The 18,333-nt window shown below is 46.7% G+C and overlaps 1 protein-coding gene across 2 annotated transcripts in view; it reads right to left on the bottom strand.

The window, feature by feature from the left end:
* The window catches only part of POU2F3 (POU class 2 homeobox 3), a gene marked incomplete at both ends in the record, with an annotated part of 87,115 nt that overhangs the window by 52,599 nt on the left and 16,183 nt on the right, over nucleotides 1-18,333 (bottom strand). For both annotated transcript variants that reach the window (XM_080718820.1, XM_080718819.1), the window contains one exon: nucleotides 5,849-5,883. In XM_080718820.1, coding sequence (XP_080574946.1) covers nucleotides 5,849-5,883 — 35 coding nt within the window. The remainder of the gene's footprint in view (nucleotides 1-5,848; nucleotides 5,884-18,333) is intronic.

Below are 18,333 nucleotides of genomic sequence, written 5' to 3' on the forward strand. Positions count from 1 at the left end.
TAGACTTCCTTACCAGAGCTCTTCCTAATCTGGCCTGACCCACAGCTCCAGGTTCACCTTCCAGCTCATTCTCTGCCGATCCCTTCACGGTTCCCCAAACCTGTGCCCTTTTCAACAGCAAGCCCTCACATTGCCTTCTATGCTTAGAACGTTCTTTTTTGTTTGTTTGCCTGTTTATTCTATCTCCAGGGGCATTCTATCTCCAAGTTACACTCCCAGCCCTTTTTATTTTTATATTGAAACAGGGTTTTGCTTAGTTGCTGAGGACCTCACTAAGTTGCTAAGGCCAGCCTTAAACCCGCGATCCTCCAATCTCAGTCTTCCAAGTACTGCAATAGCAGGCCTGCGCCACCAAGCCCAGCATACCTGGAACATTCTCTCTGCCCCTCTGTCCATCAAAGCCCTCCTTCCTTTGCAACCTGCCTTCCAACCCCATCTCTTATGATATCCTTAGGCAATATCAGTGTTTGGTGACTCTTAAAGAATTCACTGTGTATATTGCAATTTCTCTTCTTACAAGTAACTCTTTCTCTGACTTTTTTTTTTTTTTTTTTTTTTTTTTTTGCGGGTCTGGGGATGGAACCCAGAGGCATTTGACCTCCGAGCTACACCCCCTGCCCAATTTTTTATTCTTTATTTTGAAACCGGGTCTCACTGAGTTGCAGAGGGCCTCGCTAAGTAGCTGAGGCTGTCCGCGAACCGCGATCCTCCGGTCTCATCCTCCCAAATGCTGGGATTACAAGCGTGCGCCACCACGCCCGGCTTTTTCTCTGACATTTAAGAATAGATAAATACTCAAATGGATAAAGGGATGGCCCCAGATGTGGCCTGCTCAGTCCTCCTCTCTCTGTCCCCATACTCCAAATGATTCTTTCCACTGAACTGCACAAGATCAAAAAGTGTGGAAAGGTTGCCTTGGACTGGGTTTCCCTCACTTTCCACAGCTCAGGGTGATCTTCTACCCCATTTCTCTTCCGGGGGCAGGAAAAAAGTCAGGCATAGTGCACGCCTGTAATCACAGTATGTGGGAGGCTGAGACAGGAGGATCAAAGGTTCAAAACAAGCCTCAGCCACTTAGCAAGACCTTATTTCCAAAGAAAAAATAGGGCTTGGGTGTGTAGCTCAGATATAGAATGTCTCTGTGTTCAATCCCTAGTCCCAAAAAAAAGAAAAGGAAGAGAGAAAGAAAGAATGAACAAAAGTACGGAAGAAAAAAAGGAAGGAAGGAGTGACGTAAGGAAGGGAGGGAAGGAGGGAGGAAGGAAAGAAGGAAAAAATCAAAAGAGAGTGGAAGTCAGGCCCCAACTAATCAGACATAGCATGAGAAAAATGGTGCACCAGGGCACACAGACTGTCAAGGGCCTTAGCATCATCTCTCCTAAACGTCTTCATTTTATTCATGAGGAAACTGAGGCCCAGAGAGAAGAGGCTTGCATAGGGCAGTAACTGGCAAGGAGCAGAAAACCCTGGGATCCAGGCCCTGGAGTCCGCCCCGGGTCTGGCTTTTCTCTGTAGCCTCTCACCTTTGTCTTATCTGCCCTGGGGCCTGAGAGGTAACTCTGTGTCTGGATCCTTTGGTCTTCCCACAGTTATCCCCAGGAGGAGCTCAGGCTTTCTTTCTGGGACTGGGAAGTTAACAGGCTCAGCATGGAAATATTGCGTGAATGTTGGATGAGCCAATATTCCTTGCTCATGCAACCTTGGGACTGTAGCTCACCCAGCCCCTGGCTGCAACTCCTGATTGCACCAACTTGCTTGGGGCTCCCGGCAGGAGCCTCACCAAGGGCACTGGTCCTTCCTGGCTTCCTTATCTGCCAAACCCTTGTCTGTGCCTGACAGAGGCTGTTTCTCTACAACCACACTTTCTTCCCCTCCCCAGTCCTTCTACCATTTCCTCCTCCTTAGTCACGATGAGGTCACAGTCTCTGGCTCCTAGGCCTCTCCCTAGGGATGCTGTGTATATATGGAGAGAAAAGCTGAGAGACTGCAGAGGAGGAGGAAGCAAGGCATCATGGGGAAAATGAGCTCTGTAGTCAGAGAGATATGGGTTCAAAGCCTGGCCCAGCCAGTGTGAACTTCCACAAGTTAATCTCAAATCTTTGCTGAAAACCATGGGGCTGCTGGGTATGGTGGCACCCCCCTGTATTTGGAAGGCTGAAGACAGGAGGATCACAGGTTCTAGACCAGCCTCAGCAACTTAGCAAGACCCTTGGCAACTTAGTGAGACCCTGTTTCAAAATAAAAAATAAAATAGGTCTGGGAGGGTAGCTAGAAGGTGAAATGCCCCAGGTTCAATCTCTAGAACAAAAGAAAGTAAGAAAGAAAGTAGAGGAAAGAAAGAAAGAAAGAAAGAAAGAAAGAAAGAAAGAAAGAAAGAAAGAAAGAAAGAAAGAAAACAAACCACAGATCTACCTGGGAGACAAATCTGCTTACCTGCAATAGGGATAGTTCCCTTCCTGGTTGATAGTGAGAAATGAGTGAGGTGTAAGTGCTCAGCGCACCTTGCCCAGAGCTGATGGTCTGTGAACTTCCTTGCTGTGAGGGGGAGGACGGCCGAGCAGAGGCCTGGGTGCCCATCTGCAAGCCTACACGTGAGCGGGTGTGGAGGTGACCTGTGGGCATGGGTGTCTGATGGCAGATTCCCTTCAGAGGGAGCCAGGAGGAGCCCAGGGAGGTGGCGGAAGCACTTGGCGTAGGGCTGACTCCAGTGAAGGATGCAGAGCAGGACAAGGCCGAGGGTCCTTCCCTCAAATCCCCTGTTCCAGTAGGTGATGAGAACCCCACACCCCTCCCAGGCCAGCAGACAACCTGCCCCACTGGGTTGTCCAAGGGAAGGAAACTCAAGCAAGTCTGCTCTAGAGCCAGCCACTGGGGAAACCACCCCCACAGACTTCAAGGCCCAGGGCCCCTGCAGCCTGCCCAGGGACAGAGGGGCTGCCCGGCCTCGTCCCCTGCACAGGGGCTTCTCAAGCTTCAGCTAGATCACACAGGCAGCCTCCACTGGGATCGCCTCGTCCTCCCTAGGCTTCTCTGAGGCCTAGGGCAATAGCAGGTGGGCCCTGGGTTGGGGCCCGGTCCTCAGGGCAGAATGCACAGGGCCGGCCAATCCCAACTTGCTGAGCACTGCCTTCAGGATGACGGCATGCCTGGAAACCTCCACCCTGAGCCTCGAGGCCAACCAGGCCAGATCTCTTAGATAGGAATCTGTCTGCCATAGAGACCTTGAGCAGAGGCCGATTCTACTGCTCCGTCCCTTGGCTATTGTTCTAGGGTTTGTAAATTGTACTGGCTGGAGCTGCACCCCCAGCCCTATTTTATTTTTTTGAAACAGGTTGATGAGTCTCAGTACTTGCTGAGGCTGTCCTTGAACCTCCGATTCTCCTGTCTCAGCTTCCCAAGTTCAGGGATCACAGGCATGGGCTCCACGCTCAGTGAGTTAACAGCTTTTTAAGAAATGTCAGTAGGGACTTCAGATCAGTCTACAGATAGAGAAGGGAGAGAATGTGTGTAACATAAGTCAGCCTTTGATTACCTGGTCCATTTCGGACTTCTGGACTCGGGATATCAGGATGTAGGTGAAGTGCTCTGTGCTCTCCAATGTGCCCTCACGGGGACTGTCTTCCTCACATCTCGCTCTCCTCTCCCCGTGCCTCTCATCTCTGCTTGACATTCCTGACTCTCTTCAGAACAACACACAGATACCTCCTCCTCAACAATGCACACCTGGGCCCACGGGAAGAACAAACTGTTTCTGGTCCTGTGCGGCACCATGATTTTTACACACTCTAGTAAAGCAAGAACGCTGGTGCCAATATTCACTAAGAGTCTCTCACAATGGAGTACTATTCGATTGTAAAAAAGAATGAAATCCTGTCATTTAAAGGAAAATGGATGGAACTAGAGGACAGAACGTTAAGAGAAATAAGCCAGACACAGAAAGGAATGTATTCCATGATTTTTCTCATATATGAAAACCTGAAATGACCTGAACAGAGAAGAGGACCATGACGAAGTGCAAAAGGGACCAGGGCAGGGGAGAGAGGAGAAGGGAGAGGGATGGATGGACAGGTCCAGGCTCAGCTGTCATGTGGGTGTGACCGGTGGGTATGAGGACACTATCATGAATCCCATTAACCTATACAATTAATATACTAATAATTAAAATTTTAAAAATATTAAATAGCCAGGCATGGTGGCACATGCTTATAATCCCAGCACTTGGGAGGCTGAGACAGGAGGATCACAGGTTTGTGGCCAGCCTCAGCTACTTAGTGAGGCCTTCCGCAACTTAGTGAGACTCTGTTTCAAAATCAAGAATAAAAAAATAGGGCTGGAGGTGTAGCTTGTAGGTAGAATGCCCTTGGGTTCAATCCTTAGTACCGCAAAAAATAATAATAAATTAAAATATTAAATAAAAATTTAATGAATTTATAACTTAGGAAATAGAGTCTCTCAGACACTCACCCATATGTACCTCACTGTCTCTTTGTACTAGACTTTGGGCTTCTTTAGCAGAGAGACTATGTCTTTGGAGTGGGGGGTGCAAAGCATTAAACCTAGGGGAATTCTACCTCTGAGCTATATTCCCAGCTCCTGCCTCTTTTTGTGGTACTGAGGATGGAAACCAGGGGCATTCTACTTCTTAGCTACATCCCCAGCTTGATTTATTATTCTTTTTAATTTGAAACAGAGTCTCATTAAGTTGTGGAGGGCCTCACTAAGTAGCTAAGGATGGTGTGAACCTTGATCCTCCTGTCTCAACCTCCTGAATGCTGTGATTAAAAGTGTATGCCACCATGCCTGGCCAAAATAAAGTTTCTGAATATGTGTCTGTGCAGGTGTGGAGAGACGTATGAGTAGTCAAATGGGGATTTGATTTCCTCCCAAGTGCTAGAACTATGTGTGCCACTGTGCCTGGCTAGAGATCATGTCTTAGTTTTCTCTGAAGTCTCATACGCGGCACAGTGTAGCCCTTCCCCCTGCCAGAATGATGGAATAAGTTAATTTTTTAGCTGAGAAAATTCAAGTTTAAAATATTAAGCCAAGATTATAAGGCTACCTAGGGGCAGAAACGAGACCAAAAATCCGCGTTTCTGACTTTGCATCTGATTCTCAGCTCTCGGCCCCACTTTAGAACCTTCTAGGATCACTTCTTGTTTCTCTGCAGCTTAGATTTTCCCCTCTGAGCAAAAACTCCCATTTCTACTCTGTTCTGATATCACAGCCTGTTCTACCTGCCACCCCGAGGCTTCCCAGCATTGGAAGCTTGGTGGGGATATCCCGATGGTTTCCCCTCTTCCCTTACCCATCCACTGCCACCCACCTGGGCTCTGCCTGGGCTCCAAACCCTTCCTAGGTCTGTGCTCACAGGCCTCAGCTGCCCACTAAAGCACCATGTTTGTGTATATTTTGTAGCCCTCGACTCATTACCTGCTTCTTTCTGGGCTCCTTCAGTGTCCCCACCATAGTCCCTCTCACCTTTCTTCCAATCAGAAGTTCCCTGAGGAGAGCCAGACTCTCCGTCCTTTGTGGCACCGTAAATTCCTCTCTATGCAACCTACGCAACCAACTCGCTAAGATGCAATCGGGCTCAGCCCTAGTCGTTGTCCTAGATTTCTGGACTATGTGTGGCACGCTGTTCATCCTCAAAGGCTGCTCCATTTGTCAGAACTCTCTGGAGGGGTCTGAGGAAGATACCGCAATGCTGGATCACAGGGTTCTTTAATCCTGGAAGCTACGTGTCTTTGAGTAATCACCCCCAGACTGGACTCAGTCTTTTTTGTATTCCCTACACCTGACACTCCCCAAATTTAAAATACACACATTTTCTTCTGACCCAAGTTCTTACCTGTCTGTTGAAATCTAGGCCATTTCGATCATTTCCTGGAAGAGATAAAAATATATATATGTATATCAGCTGCCAGCAGGATTGGAAAAAGGGGGCTGAGTAGAGGGGAAAGAGGATTGAAGAGAGCATGTCTTTATTTTGCAAAGGAGAACCTGCCTCCCCAATGGCCAGGATCCTCCTCCTGCTCATTCTGGTTTCTGGAAACCTCTTGGGAAAGTCTCCTCCAGGGAGGTAGACAGCTAGGGAAAGAGTGGCCCTGGAGGGAGGTGGCCTGAACAAGGTCACATAGCAAGTCAGAGTCCTTCAGGAGCAGAGCTTGCCCCACACTCGCGTCTCTTGTGGTACTCCCCACCCTTGTGTGGGGAGCTATTGCATCCCTCTAAGGATGAGCAGGAAGAGGCCAGCCATGGAGCCTAAAGGAATTCCCCCAAGGCCACAAGCTCTCCCACGAGGCCTAACCTTTGTCAGATAGGCATCTGTCCTATTCCCCACCTCACACTTTATGTTTCTTGTTTTGTTCTTCTGTTTTCTTTTACAAAAAAAAAAAAAAAAAAACTACACTGAAAAAGTAAATATGTACTGAATAGAGACATTTCTTAATATAGAAAAGGTCTAAAGTAGTAGAATAGTCACTCTGCTAACAGGCAGGCATAGCTATTATTGTTGTACATTAATAGTCTTTTTATGCTTGTTTTTCTTCCTGGGTGTACACTATTCCATGTAGACTTTTACCCTGCATTTCCAATTAGAATAGCATAAACATTTCATTTATGCTATTAAGGAACTTAAATATGTCTCCTATGCTCATAAGCCTTATTTTTATGGCTATATAATATTCTATTATATGGATATACTATGATCCGTTTAAACATAAACCTATTGTTAGAGGAATTGTTTTCATTCTTTCCAATAATAAAGTTTTCTATTTATATAGTTCTCTAGGGTAGGAGCTACCATAAAACTTTCCTTTGGGAAAAGGATTATTGGTCCTGACAAAGAACATGACTGTTTATAAAATATTGTACACAAAGGGCCCAGCACTGTGCTCAGAATATAGTGGGTGTTCAAAATACATTGGGAGGCCAGGTATGGCGGTGCATGCTTGTAATCTCAGTACTCAGGAGGCTGAGACTGAAAAAATTGCAGGTTCCAGGACAGCCTCAGCAAGTAATGAGACTCTTGTCAACCTAGCAAGACTCTGTTTCAAAATAAAAATAAAATAGGAAAATGGGCATGGTGGCACATGCTTGTAATCCCAGCATTTGGGAGGCTGAGACAGGAGGATCACGGTTCGTGGACATCCTCGGCTACTTACCCTTTACAACTCTGATACCCTGTTTCAAGATAAAGAATAAAAACTAGGATTGAGGGTGTAGCTCGGAGGTAGAATGCCCCTGGGTTCCATCCCCAGTACCACAAAAATAAATAAATAAATAAATAAATAAATAAATAAATAAATAAATAAAAGGGCTGGGAGTGTAGCTCAGAGGTAGAATGTCCCTGGGTTCAATTACCAGAACCCCCCCCCCTCCACACACACACACACATGTTGGGAGAATGACGATAAATGAACAGGTGAACACATTCAGAACTGTCGTGGCAGCTCTGAAATAAAGTCCAGCTTCCTCAGCCTAAGCTACAATTGTCCTGTCTTTGGCCTGTCTTCCTGCCTTGTCTCCAGCTGCTCTTGATCTTTCTTACCCCTCCCCAGCACCCAAACTCCAGCCACTGAACCACGCCCCATCCTGTCCCCTCCCACAGGCTCAGTCCTCCCGCCACTGGCCATGAGGTACTCATTGTGTAACGTCCCATTTGTACGTGTTTTTCTCTCCTACCAGCTTGTGAGTTCCTTGAAAGCCAGACAGTGACATCTACTTCTGTGTCTTCAGTGGCCACACAGTGGCCGCCCGTGGCTCCTAACACAGGCTCAGAAGGAACGAGACATGGGAAGATCCTCTGGAGCTTTAACTGAAGCTCCTTGCCCTCTGCTCTGCTTCAGATGATGACAGGGAGCAAGCAGAGCCTTGTCCCGGGCTTGGAGGGCGTCTCAGAGCATGGGGCCCGCTAGGTGGGAACGGAGGAGGAAGGGCCAGGGGGCCCTGAGAGGGAGGAAGAGGCGAGGCCCCAAGTGTTCCATGCCCAGTACAGAAAGAAAAGAAAAAAAAAAAAGGAAGGCACTTTTAAGCGTCCACAAACCCGATGGCCTCCTCCTCTAAGCCAACCTGTTTCTTTACCCCCTGGCATTTTTCTCACTCTCCAGATTTAATCCTGGGTATATGCATACTCCCTCCTGGAAACATCTCTCACCTTCTAGAATGCCGCCACACTTGCCCTCTACTAACAAGCTATACCCTTAGCCATTATTATTTTTATTATTATTACTAATTTTGTGGTGCTAGGGACTGAACCCAGGAGTATTCTACCTCTGAGCTACACGCCTAGCCCTACTTTTTATTCTTTATTTTGAAACAGGGGCTAAGTTGCAGAGGGCCTCACTAAATAGTTGAGGCTGGCCACGAACCTGCAATCCTCCTGTCTCAACCTCCCAAGTATTGGGATTACAAGTGTGCACCACTATGCCCAGCTCTTATTTTTTGAAACTGAACCTTGCTAAATTGCTGAGGCTGTCCTCAAACCTACAATCCTCCTATCTCAGCCTCCCAAGTACTGGGATTATGGATGTGCACCACCATGCCCACTGTCTTTACTTTTGGTTTCTGTGACTGCTGTTAGAATGGTGTTCGTGACATCTAAACAACAAAATGGAAAAAAAAAATGAGCAAGCTGAATTCAGAAATCACTTAAAAAACCCACCAGCTAACAAAGTCAACACTCTCTCTCACATAAAAGCTTCCCAAGGCCAATCTCAAGAGGCTGCTCAGATGCTGGGTGTGGGGGTGCATGCTTGTAATCCAGTTCTTGGGAGGCTGAGATAGATAGGATTGCAGGTTCACAGTCAGCCTCAGCACTTAGTGAGGCCCACCACAACTTTGTGAGACACTGTTTCAAGATAAAGAATAGAAAAATAGGGCTGAGGATGGGGCTCGAGGTGGTAGAATGCCCCTGGGCTCAATGCCACCCCCCCAAAAAAAGAGCCTCACTGTGAAGATGCAGCTGCAGTGCTCTAAGCCTGATGATGGAGTTTCTCCTCCTCATCAAATTCATTCTCACTGTGCTGCGAACTGTCTGCTTTGCTTCCAGGGCTAAGTGAATGGGCTGGGATGGAGGTACCAGGCCGGCCAGGGCCTCCCAGAAGACCGGTCCTAGATGCTCCAAAGAGTGGACAGCAGGCACTGCCCAACCTTCTGGCAGTTAATAAGAGCTCCTTTGCCCAAAGCCCTTCCTGATCCTATTCTAATTCTTCTACCAAGCAGATAAGTATGTTCTTGGGAGATAAGACTTCCAGTGACTCCTTACCCATAAGCAGCAACCACGAGGGGGTGGCAGGTGTGGGGGAGGTCTATCGGGGACACCTGAGGCCTTAAACATGTATCTGATGAGATTATCAATTGTCTCTCCACTGCTGTGCGGGTCCTGCTTCTCTCCATAGCCCACTGGACCAGTTCTTCCTGGCCTCTCTCTCCATCAGCCTCAAGAAAGCCTGGGAGGTGGTCCTTGGAGCTGTGGACCATGACCTGGCTAATAGGACTCAGCTGCTGCCCCAAAGCTTCAGGTTAAAGTGACCACAAGCCATTCCCTGAACACTGAGGAGGGTGCTGCTGTCTCCTAGATAAAGTATGTGTGTGTGTGGGGGGGGGCATCGGGCTATATATTGACCAAATTAGGTTATGTGCACATACAAATATATCCCAAGGAACCCTACTATTTTGTGTGTGGAAATTTTATATATATATAATCTGTGGGAGTAGTACTGGGGATTAAACTCAGGGGCATTCTGCCTCCAAGCTACACCCCCATCCCTCTTTATGTTTTATTTTGAAACAGAATCTTACTGAGTTATGGAAGACCTCACACAATTGCTAAGGCTAACTGTGAACTTGTGATCCTCCTATTTCAGCCTTCCAAGTACTGGGATTACACACCCAGCTCTGCCTGCCTTTTAAAAATTTATTTATTTATTTATTTATTTATTTATTTATTTATTCTTGTGGTACTAGGGATGGAACCTAGGGGCCTTCTACCTCCAGGCTACACTCCCAGACCTATTTTATACTTTATTTGGAAACAGGGTCTCACTAAGTTGCTGAGAGCCTCACTAAGTAGCTGAGGCTGGCTTCGAACCTGTGCGAGCCTCCTGTCTCAGCCTCCTAAGCGCTGCTGGGATTACAAGCGTGCGCCACCACACCCGGCTGCCTGCCTTTTTTAAAAAGTCATTTTATTTTGACACAGAGTCTTGCTGAATTGCTAACAGTCTTGCTGAGGCTCTCCTTGAACTTGTGATTCTACTGTCTCAGCCTCCCAAGTATTGGGATTACAGGTGTGCACCATCATGCTCAGTTTATTTTGTATAATTATAATGCACCAATTTAAAAAAAATGAAGGAAGGCAATGGTCATGATGAGTTAACCAAAAACCTTCTTTCTACCGCTTAAGATTCTTTCCACCCCTTTAAGGTATGGAGGAACAGCAGGGCATATTTGGAAAGAGTTCTGGACTTGATGGTTCAAGCCTAAACTTCATCACCTGAAGCTGTGTGACCTGGGTCAAAACAGGGACCTCCTGAATCCTCAGGTTTTTCAAAGGTAAAAAAAAAGATCATGTTTCTGCCCTGCCATTTTCAATACACGGTGATGCTCCAGTGACAGAAAGCTAAGGACAGTGCTTTGTCAGCTGGGAAGCCCTGACTTCAGACGGCTGGCCACGCCCCTGGTGGCCCCTGTTCTGTAAGAGGTTTGGCTCATTCTATTCCCTGAGTGGAATGCCCTTCTCTACTCAGAAAATACCTACTTATCTTTCAAGACCCTACTCAAATGTAGCTGGAAGCTTTCCCAAAGCAAACAGAGGAGGTCTTCATCTGTGTGTCCTTGTCTTGCATCTTTGTCTCTCGTAGTACGGAACCTATTTTTTGGTCAGTGGTCTGCGTGTTGGCTTCCTTCATGAGGCTGCGATCTCCCAGGGGCCAGGGCTATTAGGATCTTATTCATCTTTGTACCCTGAGTGCCTAACACAGCGCCTTGCACCTAGTAGGTGCTGGGTGACCATGTGTTTAATTGATCTAAATTATTCAGAAATTGCTGCAGAAATTAACCTTCTATTAAGACCAAAACTAATCAACCAACCCACCAACCCACCTATCTATCCACCTATCTAACCAGCTATCTAACCAGCTATCACCATATCTGCAGAAACTTCAACTCATTCTATTTTCCAAGCCCTGGCTCCTTCTTTGGGAGTCTCTTCTGCCACTTGAGAAGGGGAGAGACAAAAAAAGCAAGCAAGTAAACAAGCAAAAACAAAAACAAAAGACAAATCCTTGTGACCAAGGAGCATTCTTTTCGGAGTTTACACCGAGGTCCAACCTCAGGAGAGAAAACATCAGCTCACACAGCCCCAGAGAACCACAACCTGGACAAGAGTTCAGATTTTTCAACAACTGGACTCAATTTTTCTCATAAAGCCACTGCAGCCTCCATGACATAAAAAAACAGAGCCTGAGACTTCGATCAACAGCTTGGGCAAATAAACAGGATAGATGCTGACTGGATTTAGAAATGAATCAAAGCAATAAGCAGAAAGTGATACAAAAAAGTGGATGACAGAATTGGGATTAGAAAATATTTCAGTAGGCTCTACTAGAAGGCCGAAGCCAATCAGATAAAATGTAATAGGAATGAACAGAAAGCTCTGCATGCATTTTTTTTATAGTTAAACACCAACCATTTAAATCAAACAGGCTGAACTGTATACACAAGAAATGGTGAAGTCGGTAAATTTCATTCTATACTTTTTGTGTGTGCCTGTGGTACTAAGGATTGAACCCAGAGGCATTCTACGTCTGAGCTACATCCCCAGACCTATCTTTATTTTTTATTTTGAAACAAAGTCTCATTAAGTTGCTGAGAGCCTCCTGAAGTTCTGAGGCTGGCTTCAAACCTGTGGTCCTCCTGTCTCAGCCTCCCAAGTACTGGGATTACAAGTGTGTGCCATGACATCCAGCTCATACCATGCATATTTGACCACAATATAAAATGGTTTAAAGGTCAACCAGAGATTTATTTTTATCAGAGAATTCTATTTTAATGAATAATGTAACCTGGAATTTTGCTTTCCTAATTCATAACAGATCAACAGCTAAAATAGTAAAATTGCACAAGGATTTACAGTAAAATGGCACAAAAATTGCCCTACTTTTAAGACCATCCGTTGTACAATGTAAAGCTGATAGATTTTATTCAGCAATATCAATGACCAACTTCAAACTGAAACCGAAAACAGAGTCACAGCTGATACATATAGCAATTAAAAATTCAGGTGCGTCGGGCGTGGTGGCACACGCTTGTAATCCCCGCGCTTGGGAGGCGGAGACAGTAGGAAGCCAGGAGCAGGTTCCAAGCCAGGAAAATATTCCAGCAACAAGAATGGCAGAGAGGTAATGGTGAACAGCCCACGAGTACATGGGGCTTGTTGTATTAGCGTCTAGGTTTTTTGTTTTGTTTTTTAGTACTGGGGATTGAGTCCAGAGCCTAAGTGTATGTTCTATCACTGAGTTACACCCCCAGCCCTTTTTTTGTTTTAAAGAGTCTCACCAAGTTGCTGAGGGCCTTACTATATTGCTGAGGCTGGTAGCAAATCTGTGGCCCTCCTGTCTCAGGCTTCTAAGTACATGGATTACAGGTGTGCACAGTGGCACATACTTTAAAAGTTGTAGCATGTGTTGGGGATGGTCCTCAAGGGAAGACAAAAGAACTCACTCGTCCAACCCCAGTGGAGTGTGACTTCCAATCCACTGTGAGCAGCTCTTGAACTTGGAGTGTGTCTGAGAACTCATCCAAGGCTCAGCTTAGCATCTTCCTGTTCCCTCGTGGTACCCAGGATTCCTCATCTCTACCAACCAGCTCCTAACAAAGAGGCCATGGTTGCTGTTGAAGGGACTTAGGTTAAATATGAAGACAATCTCCCAGCATGCAAAGCTTGAGAGTAAGTGCTTATAAGAGGAGAAAAGGCATACCGAGTCCTTGGGGAGCCCCAGGATTCTAGGTAGACCCCTAGGCCAGGATGGTTCAAATACCCAATGGAGTGAGAAGAAAGCCAAGGATCGAAGATACAGAAGGTGCTCAGTATCAACAGCAGCTGCCATCTCTCCTCTGGCACCTGGTGGACATTGGATCAGCAGTGACCCGTACTGCCTGGGGTGACTCCCTAAGGTGTGGGCCCCTAGAAAGGCAGCCCGCTCTCCCACCTCTGCGGAGCCAACAGCCCAGCCTCACAGTGGCTGATTTGCATATGTTTGGCAGCCCTGGGATGTGAGCTTGCCTGGGGAGCAATTCTCTGGGCGAGGGAGGTGGAACCCAGAACTGTGCGAGCAGGATTTTTCACTTGGCCTGGTAAACAGTGCTGCCGCAAGGCTCCACCTCTCCCTTCTGGTCGGGTTTCTTCTCACAGCCCTTCTCTCTAGTCTAGCCCAGGAGGCTTCCGGTGACGCTTGCGACTCTCTTGGCAGCCTGCTGTCACTTCTGGGGGGACAGTTATTAAGGTGCCAGGACCCTGGAAACATCGTGAGCAACCAGCCATCAGAGAAAACCCAGAGCCTCCCTGTGGTCATTTAATCCAGTCAAAAGCAGTTCTTCCCAGGAAAACACAAACACACACACACACACACACACACACACACACACACACACACACACACTACAGACATAATGGATGTCTACCTTTTTGGGGGTACTTAAGATTCTTCCAAGGCAGTGGCAAGTATGGTCTAATGATCAGAATTCTGTCCAGAAAACATAGTTAAGTAAGGCTCTAGGGTCACTTTTAAGGCTTTTTTATGCTCTACTTAGAGCAAGTGGCTTGGTCTCTATAGCCTTCAATTTCCCTTAAATATTAAAACAAAAAGGTTCTGTCCCGCCAGGTGTAGTGGAGCATGCTTGTAATCCCAGTACTTGGGAGGCAGAGACAGGAGGATCACAGATTTGTGGCCAGCCTCAGCTACTTACTGAGACTTTCTTTCCAAATAAAAAGTAAAATAGGTCTGGGGGTGTAGCCTAGAGGTAGAAGGCTCCTGGGTTTCATCCCCAGTAACACACACACACACACACACACACACACACACACACACACACACCCTACTTCTGCCCCATTCCTGCTGCTTCTTTCTTAGGAGCAAGGGAATGTCCAGGGGGGACCTGAGGAGCCCTTGACACTGCAGGAGTGTTACAGTTTGGACTGTAATACTGGTACAGGAGGACTCAAGACAGACCGGGAGCAGAACCTGTTGGCACAGGCCTGTAGCTCCAGCTAAGAGGCAAGAGAAATGCAAGTTCAAGGGCAGCCTTAGTGAGACCCTATCTCGAAATAAAATTTGAAAAAGGGCTAAGAGTGTGGAATGCTCTGGGATCCTAGTTCCACAGTGTAGGGTAGGGGGATATGGGCTGTAAGAAGAACACTGGTTAGGGAGTTGAAGGTCTGAGTTTCAGTTCCAAACTAGGCGAGAATTCCTGGTCAAGCCAGGTATGGGTAGTAGATGCAAAGTCTCATACTTTGCGCATGTGCAACCTGTGCCCGGGGCAGCTCTCAGCACCCTTTTCTTTCCATTAATGCAATGGCCATGTGACCACCAAGGATCAGAATCAGCTCTCCTGAAGGTACTCACTACCCCACTTCCCTCCAGCCTATGACTGTCTATAGATTTGGGGGGCTGTGATTTAATCTTCTACTTCTCTAGCCCAAGGGAGCAAACAGCAGAGTCCACAGGATCCTCTGTGGGGCTTCCTCATGACATGGCCTATTGAGTATCCTTGTGGTTGTCTCCTCATGTATACTCCTGAGATCAAACAGGAGCTGGGGCCACACCGTGGGCTGCAGAGAAGTACTGTCGCACGCCTTCGCTAAGAAGAAGCCCAGCAACCCTCTACCCCCTGCTTCCACTGCAGTTGTTCACGTCCTTCTTCAATAAAAGAAAGACCCCTCACAGAGGTCTTCTAATTCATTAGGACCTAGAATTTATGTTCTTTCTTTGTTTAAGCTGAGATGGGGCTCTCTGGGGCTCATGCGTGCCACCCTGCATCTCCTGTGAGCCACATATTGATGTCCAGTTGTCCGCAAGGAGCCCTAAGTGGCAGTGGGGTTGGGGACTGTGTGGGAGGAGCAGATGGCCACGTCTCAGGAGTCTGGGGACTCAGACCAGTGTCACAAGGAGTAGGGTCCAAAGACCCAAGTTTCCTATCAAAATCTCCACTCCTGGTCCCTTGGCTCTGGGAAAACAATAAAATCCAATTTCAAAGACATTAAATAGGCTCTGTTATGTAAGAGCTCTGTTCTGGCCACACCTGACATGCATATCCCTGGGAGGAACCCCATTGTTATTTTTCTTTCAGAGCTTTTTATACTGATGGAACCAAGATACTCCTAGCCAGGATTGTTGTTTGCAGACAGCCTCGGCTACTTACTAGTTGAGGCCCTTTGCAACTCAAAATAAAGAATAAAAATAGGGTTTTGGGTGGAGTTCGGAGGTAGAATGCCCCTGGGTTCCATCTTCAGTCCCCCCCAAAAAAAGATACACCTAGCCCTGGACCTGCATTTACAGGTGAGGATACCTAGTCCCAGAAAGGCAGGTGGCCAGAGAAGCAAATGTCCACACTACACCGTGTTATCTCTAAGCAAAACCTCATAGGGAGTTGCTGTAGAAATGCAAGATGGAAAAAGGACCTTTAGATTCTCTAGAATTATCAGTTTCACCTAGTCTTGTTGACTCTGACTCATTTCTCTGTGCTGGATCCTAGGAGGGGCCTTTCCACGAGCTTCTCCTCTTCTTCCTGCCTATAGACAGCCAGGCACAGTGCCACAGTCCTATATTCCCAACTACTGGGAGGCTGAGGCAGGATGAACAAGTTCGAGTCCCAGTCTTAAAAATTTAAAAAGGGGTAGGGAGCAGGTATAGTGGCATGCCTACCATCCCAGAATCTCAGGAGGCTGAGGTAGAAGCACCTCTTAAGTACAAGGCTAGCCATGGCAATTTAATGAGACCCTATTTAAAAAAGGATGGGGAGCAGGCATGGAGGCACAAGCAATCTTGTAATCCCAGCTTTCGGGTGGCTGAGATAGGAGGATTGTGATTCGCAGACAGCCTCAGCTACTTAGTGAAGCCCTCTGCACTTTAGTGAGACCCTATTTCAAAATTTAAAAAATAAGAAAAATAGGGCAGTGGGTGTAGCTCAGAGGTTGAATACTCCTGGATTTCATCCCCAGACCCACTAAATAAATAAATAAATAAATAAATAAATAAATAAATAAATATGATGGGGGGATTAAGCTCTGTAATAAAGACCCCATGGGTTTAATCCTCAGTACTAACTACAATTTTTTTCTTTTTTCTTTTTTTTTTTTTTTTCAGTACTGGGGATGAAACCCGGGGGCATTCTATAACTGAGCTACACTCGCAGCTCTATATTTTATTCTTTATTTTGAAACAGGGTCTCACTGAGTTGCTAAGGACCTCACTAAGTAGCTGAGGCTGTCTGTGAACCATAATCCTCCTGTCTCAACTTCCCAAATGATGGGATTACAAGTGTGCACCACCATGCCTAGCTTTTTTTTTTAACAACTCTTTAAAATTAATTTTTAATTAATTTTTTAATTTTTAATTTTTTTTTAAATTTGAAAGTGCTGGGGATGCAGCTCAATGGCTAGAGCACTTGCCTAGCATGCACAAGGTCTTGGGTTCAATTCCAAGCATTGCAAAATAAATAAATAAATATATAAGTAAATAAATAAAAACAGAAAATAAAAAAGAAAGAAAAAAAGTAAAGACAAACTTAAGCTGGGATCAGTATGGGAGCCCACAGGGGCTGATGTGACAGATGCATCTTTCTGGGAAGGCTCCCTATGGGTGATACTTTGCTGTGGTAGAGCCCGTCACTCTGGAGCTCTGAACAGGGGTGGACACAACAGCTGCTGAACAAGAGTGAATTCTCAGGCCAGCCTGCTCAGCAGACATCCGTATGTCCAATGGGAACACCCAGCATTTGCTGTTGGGTCACTGCGTCCTCCATGGGGACACTTGTCCTCCAGAGACAAATAATGACAAAGAGTATTACTGCTTGGCAGGCCCTGTACTAAGCACTCCGCAAACATCTCATCTGATCCTCGTGCCAGCCTTGTGAGATGGAAACCATTATTTGATAGATGAAGAACTGAGCTGTGAGCCTTCAAAGAACTACCTCAAGGTCAGAGCAGACTGGGAGAACAGGGAGCTCTTCCTATCTCAGTAAAGAAGCTTAGAGCCAGGCATGTTATCACACACCTGTAATCTTAGTACTTGGGAGGCTGACAGGAGGATCACAGGTTCAAGGACAGTGTCAGTAACATAGTGAGACTCAGCAACATAGTGAGACCCTGTTTCAAAATAAAAAGGCCTGGGGGTATAGCTCAGAGGTAGACTGCACCTGGGTTTAATCCTCAGTACCTCTTCCCCCCACCCTCTTACACACACACACACACACACACACACACACACACACACACACACCAATACACACACCAGCGGTGCAGTGGTTGGCACCATTCAGATTATCTTGCAGATGGTACTGGTATGTGAAGAGGATCCTGGCAAGTTAGTGTTGGAAGTGGTCTCAGAGACCCTCCACTTCAGACTCCATCTGCTGTACAAACTTGGGCTGACTAGGAAGTGACCTAAGATAGCAGATTGGTGGTAAGATGAGTCTAGACTCCATCTGTCTTCATACTTTGTTTCTGTCAAACAAGAAGAAAAAGAGTTTCTCTGCTGACACGGATTTAAAACCCTGGATGACTAGTCTGTGATCACTAGAGGAAGGCAGGTCTGAGACCAGAGCTCAAACTCACTTACTGGTCCTAGGCTCTAAGCTCAGAAATGCTCAGGATGCTGGGAGGCTAAGCTGGGCCCAGGTGTAGGAAGGGCGCAACCCAGGTCTTTTCCCTGCAGAAGTCATGCCAGTCTCAGCTTGGACTCCTCTGATCTCCAGGGGAGATGGGCTGGCAGGGGACCCAGCCTGTGCACACCTCTCTTTGATAACTTGGAGCCCTGGAGGCCACATATGCCAGCCAGCTTAACCCCTTTTGTCCACGCTTCCCTCCTCAAGAAAACCTTAATCATCTTCATTTGAATTTCAAATGACCTCTCCCCTCTAGCCCTCCCCACCCCAACAGGCTTTGAGGCAGGGATATGGAAATTCACCCTGCAGTATGGAAATCATCGCCCTATGCAAATGGCGCACTGAGACCCCATCGTCATAGCAACCACCCCGCTTCCTCTCCTTTTGGCCCCTCTCTGTGCTCCCTGGCTTAGATTTCTCATTCCTCTTTCCAGCTTGAGTAGGGGTGGGGGT

The sequence above is a fragment of the Muscardinus avellanarius genome (genome assembly GCF_963383645.1).
Source record: "Muscardinus avellanarius genome assembly, chromosome: 1".
NCBI lineage: Eukaryota > Metazoa > Chordata > Mammalia > Rodentia > Gliridae > Muscardinus > Muscardinus avellanarius.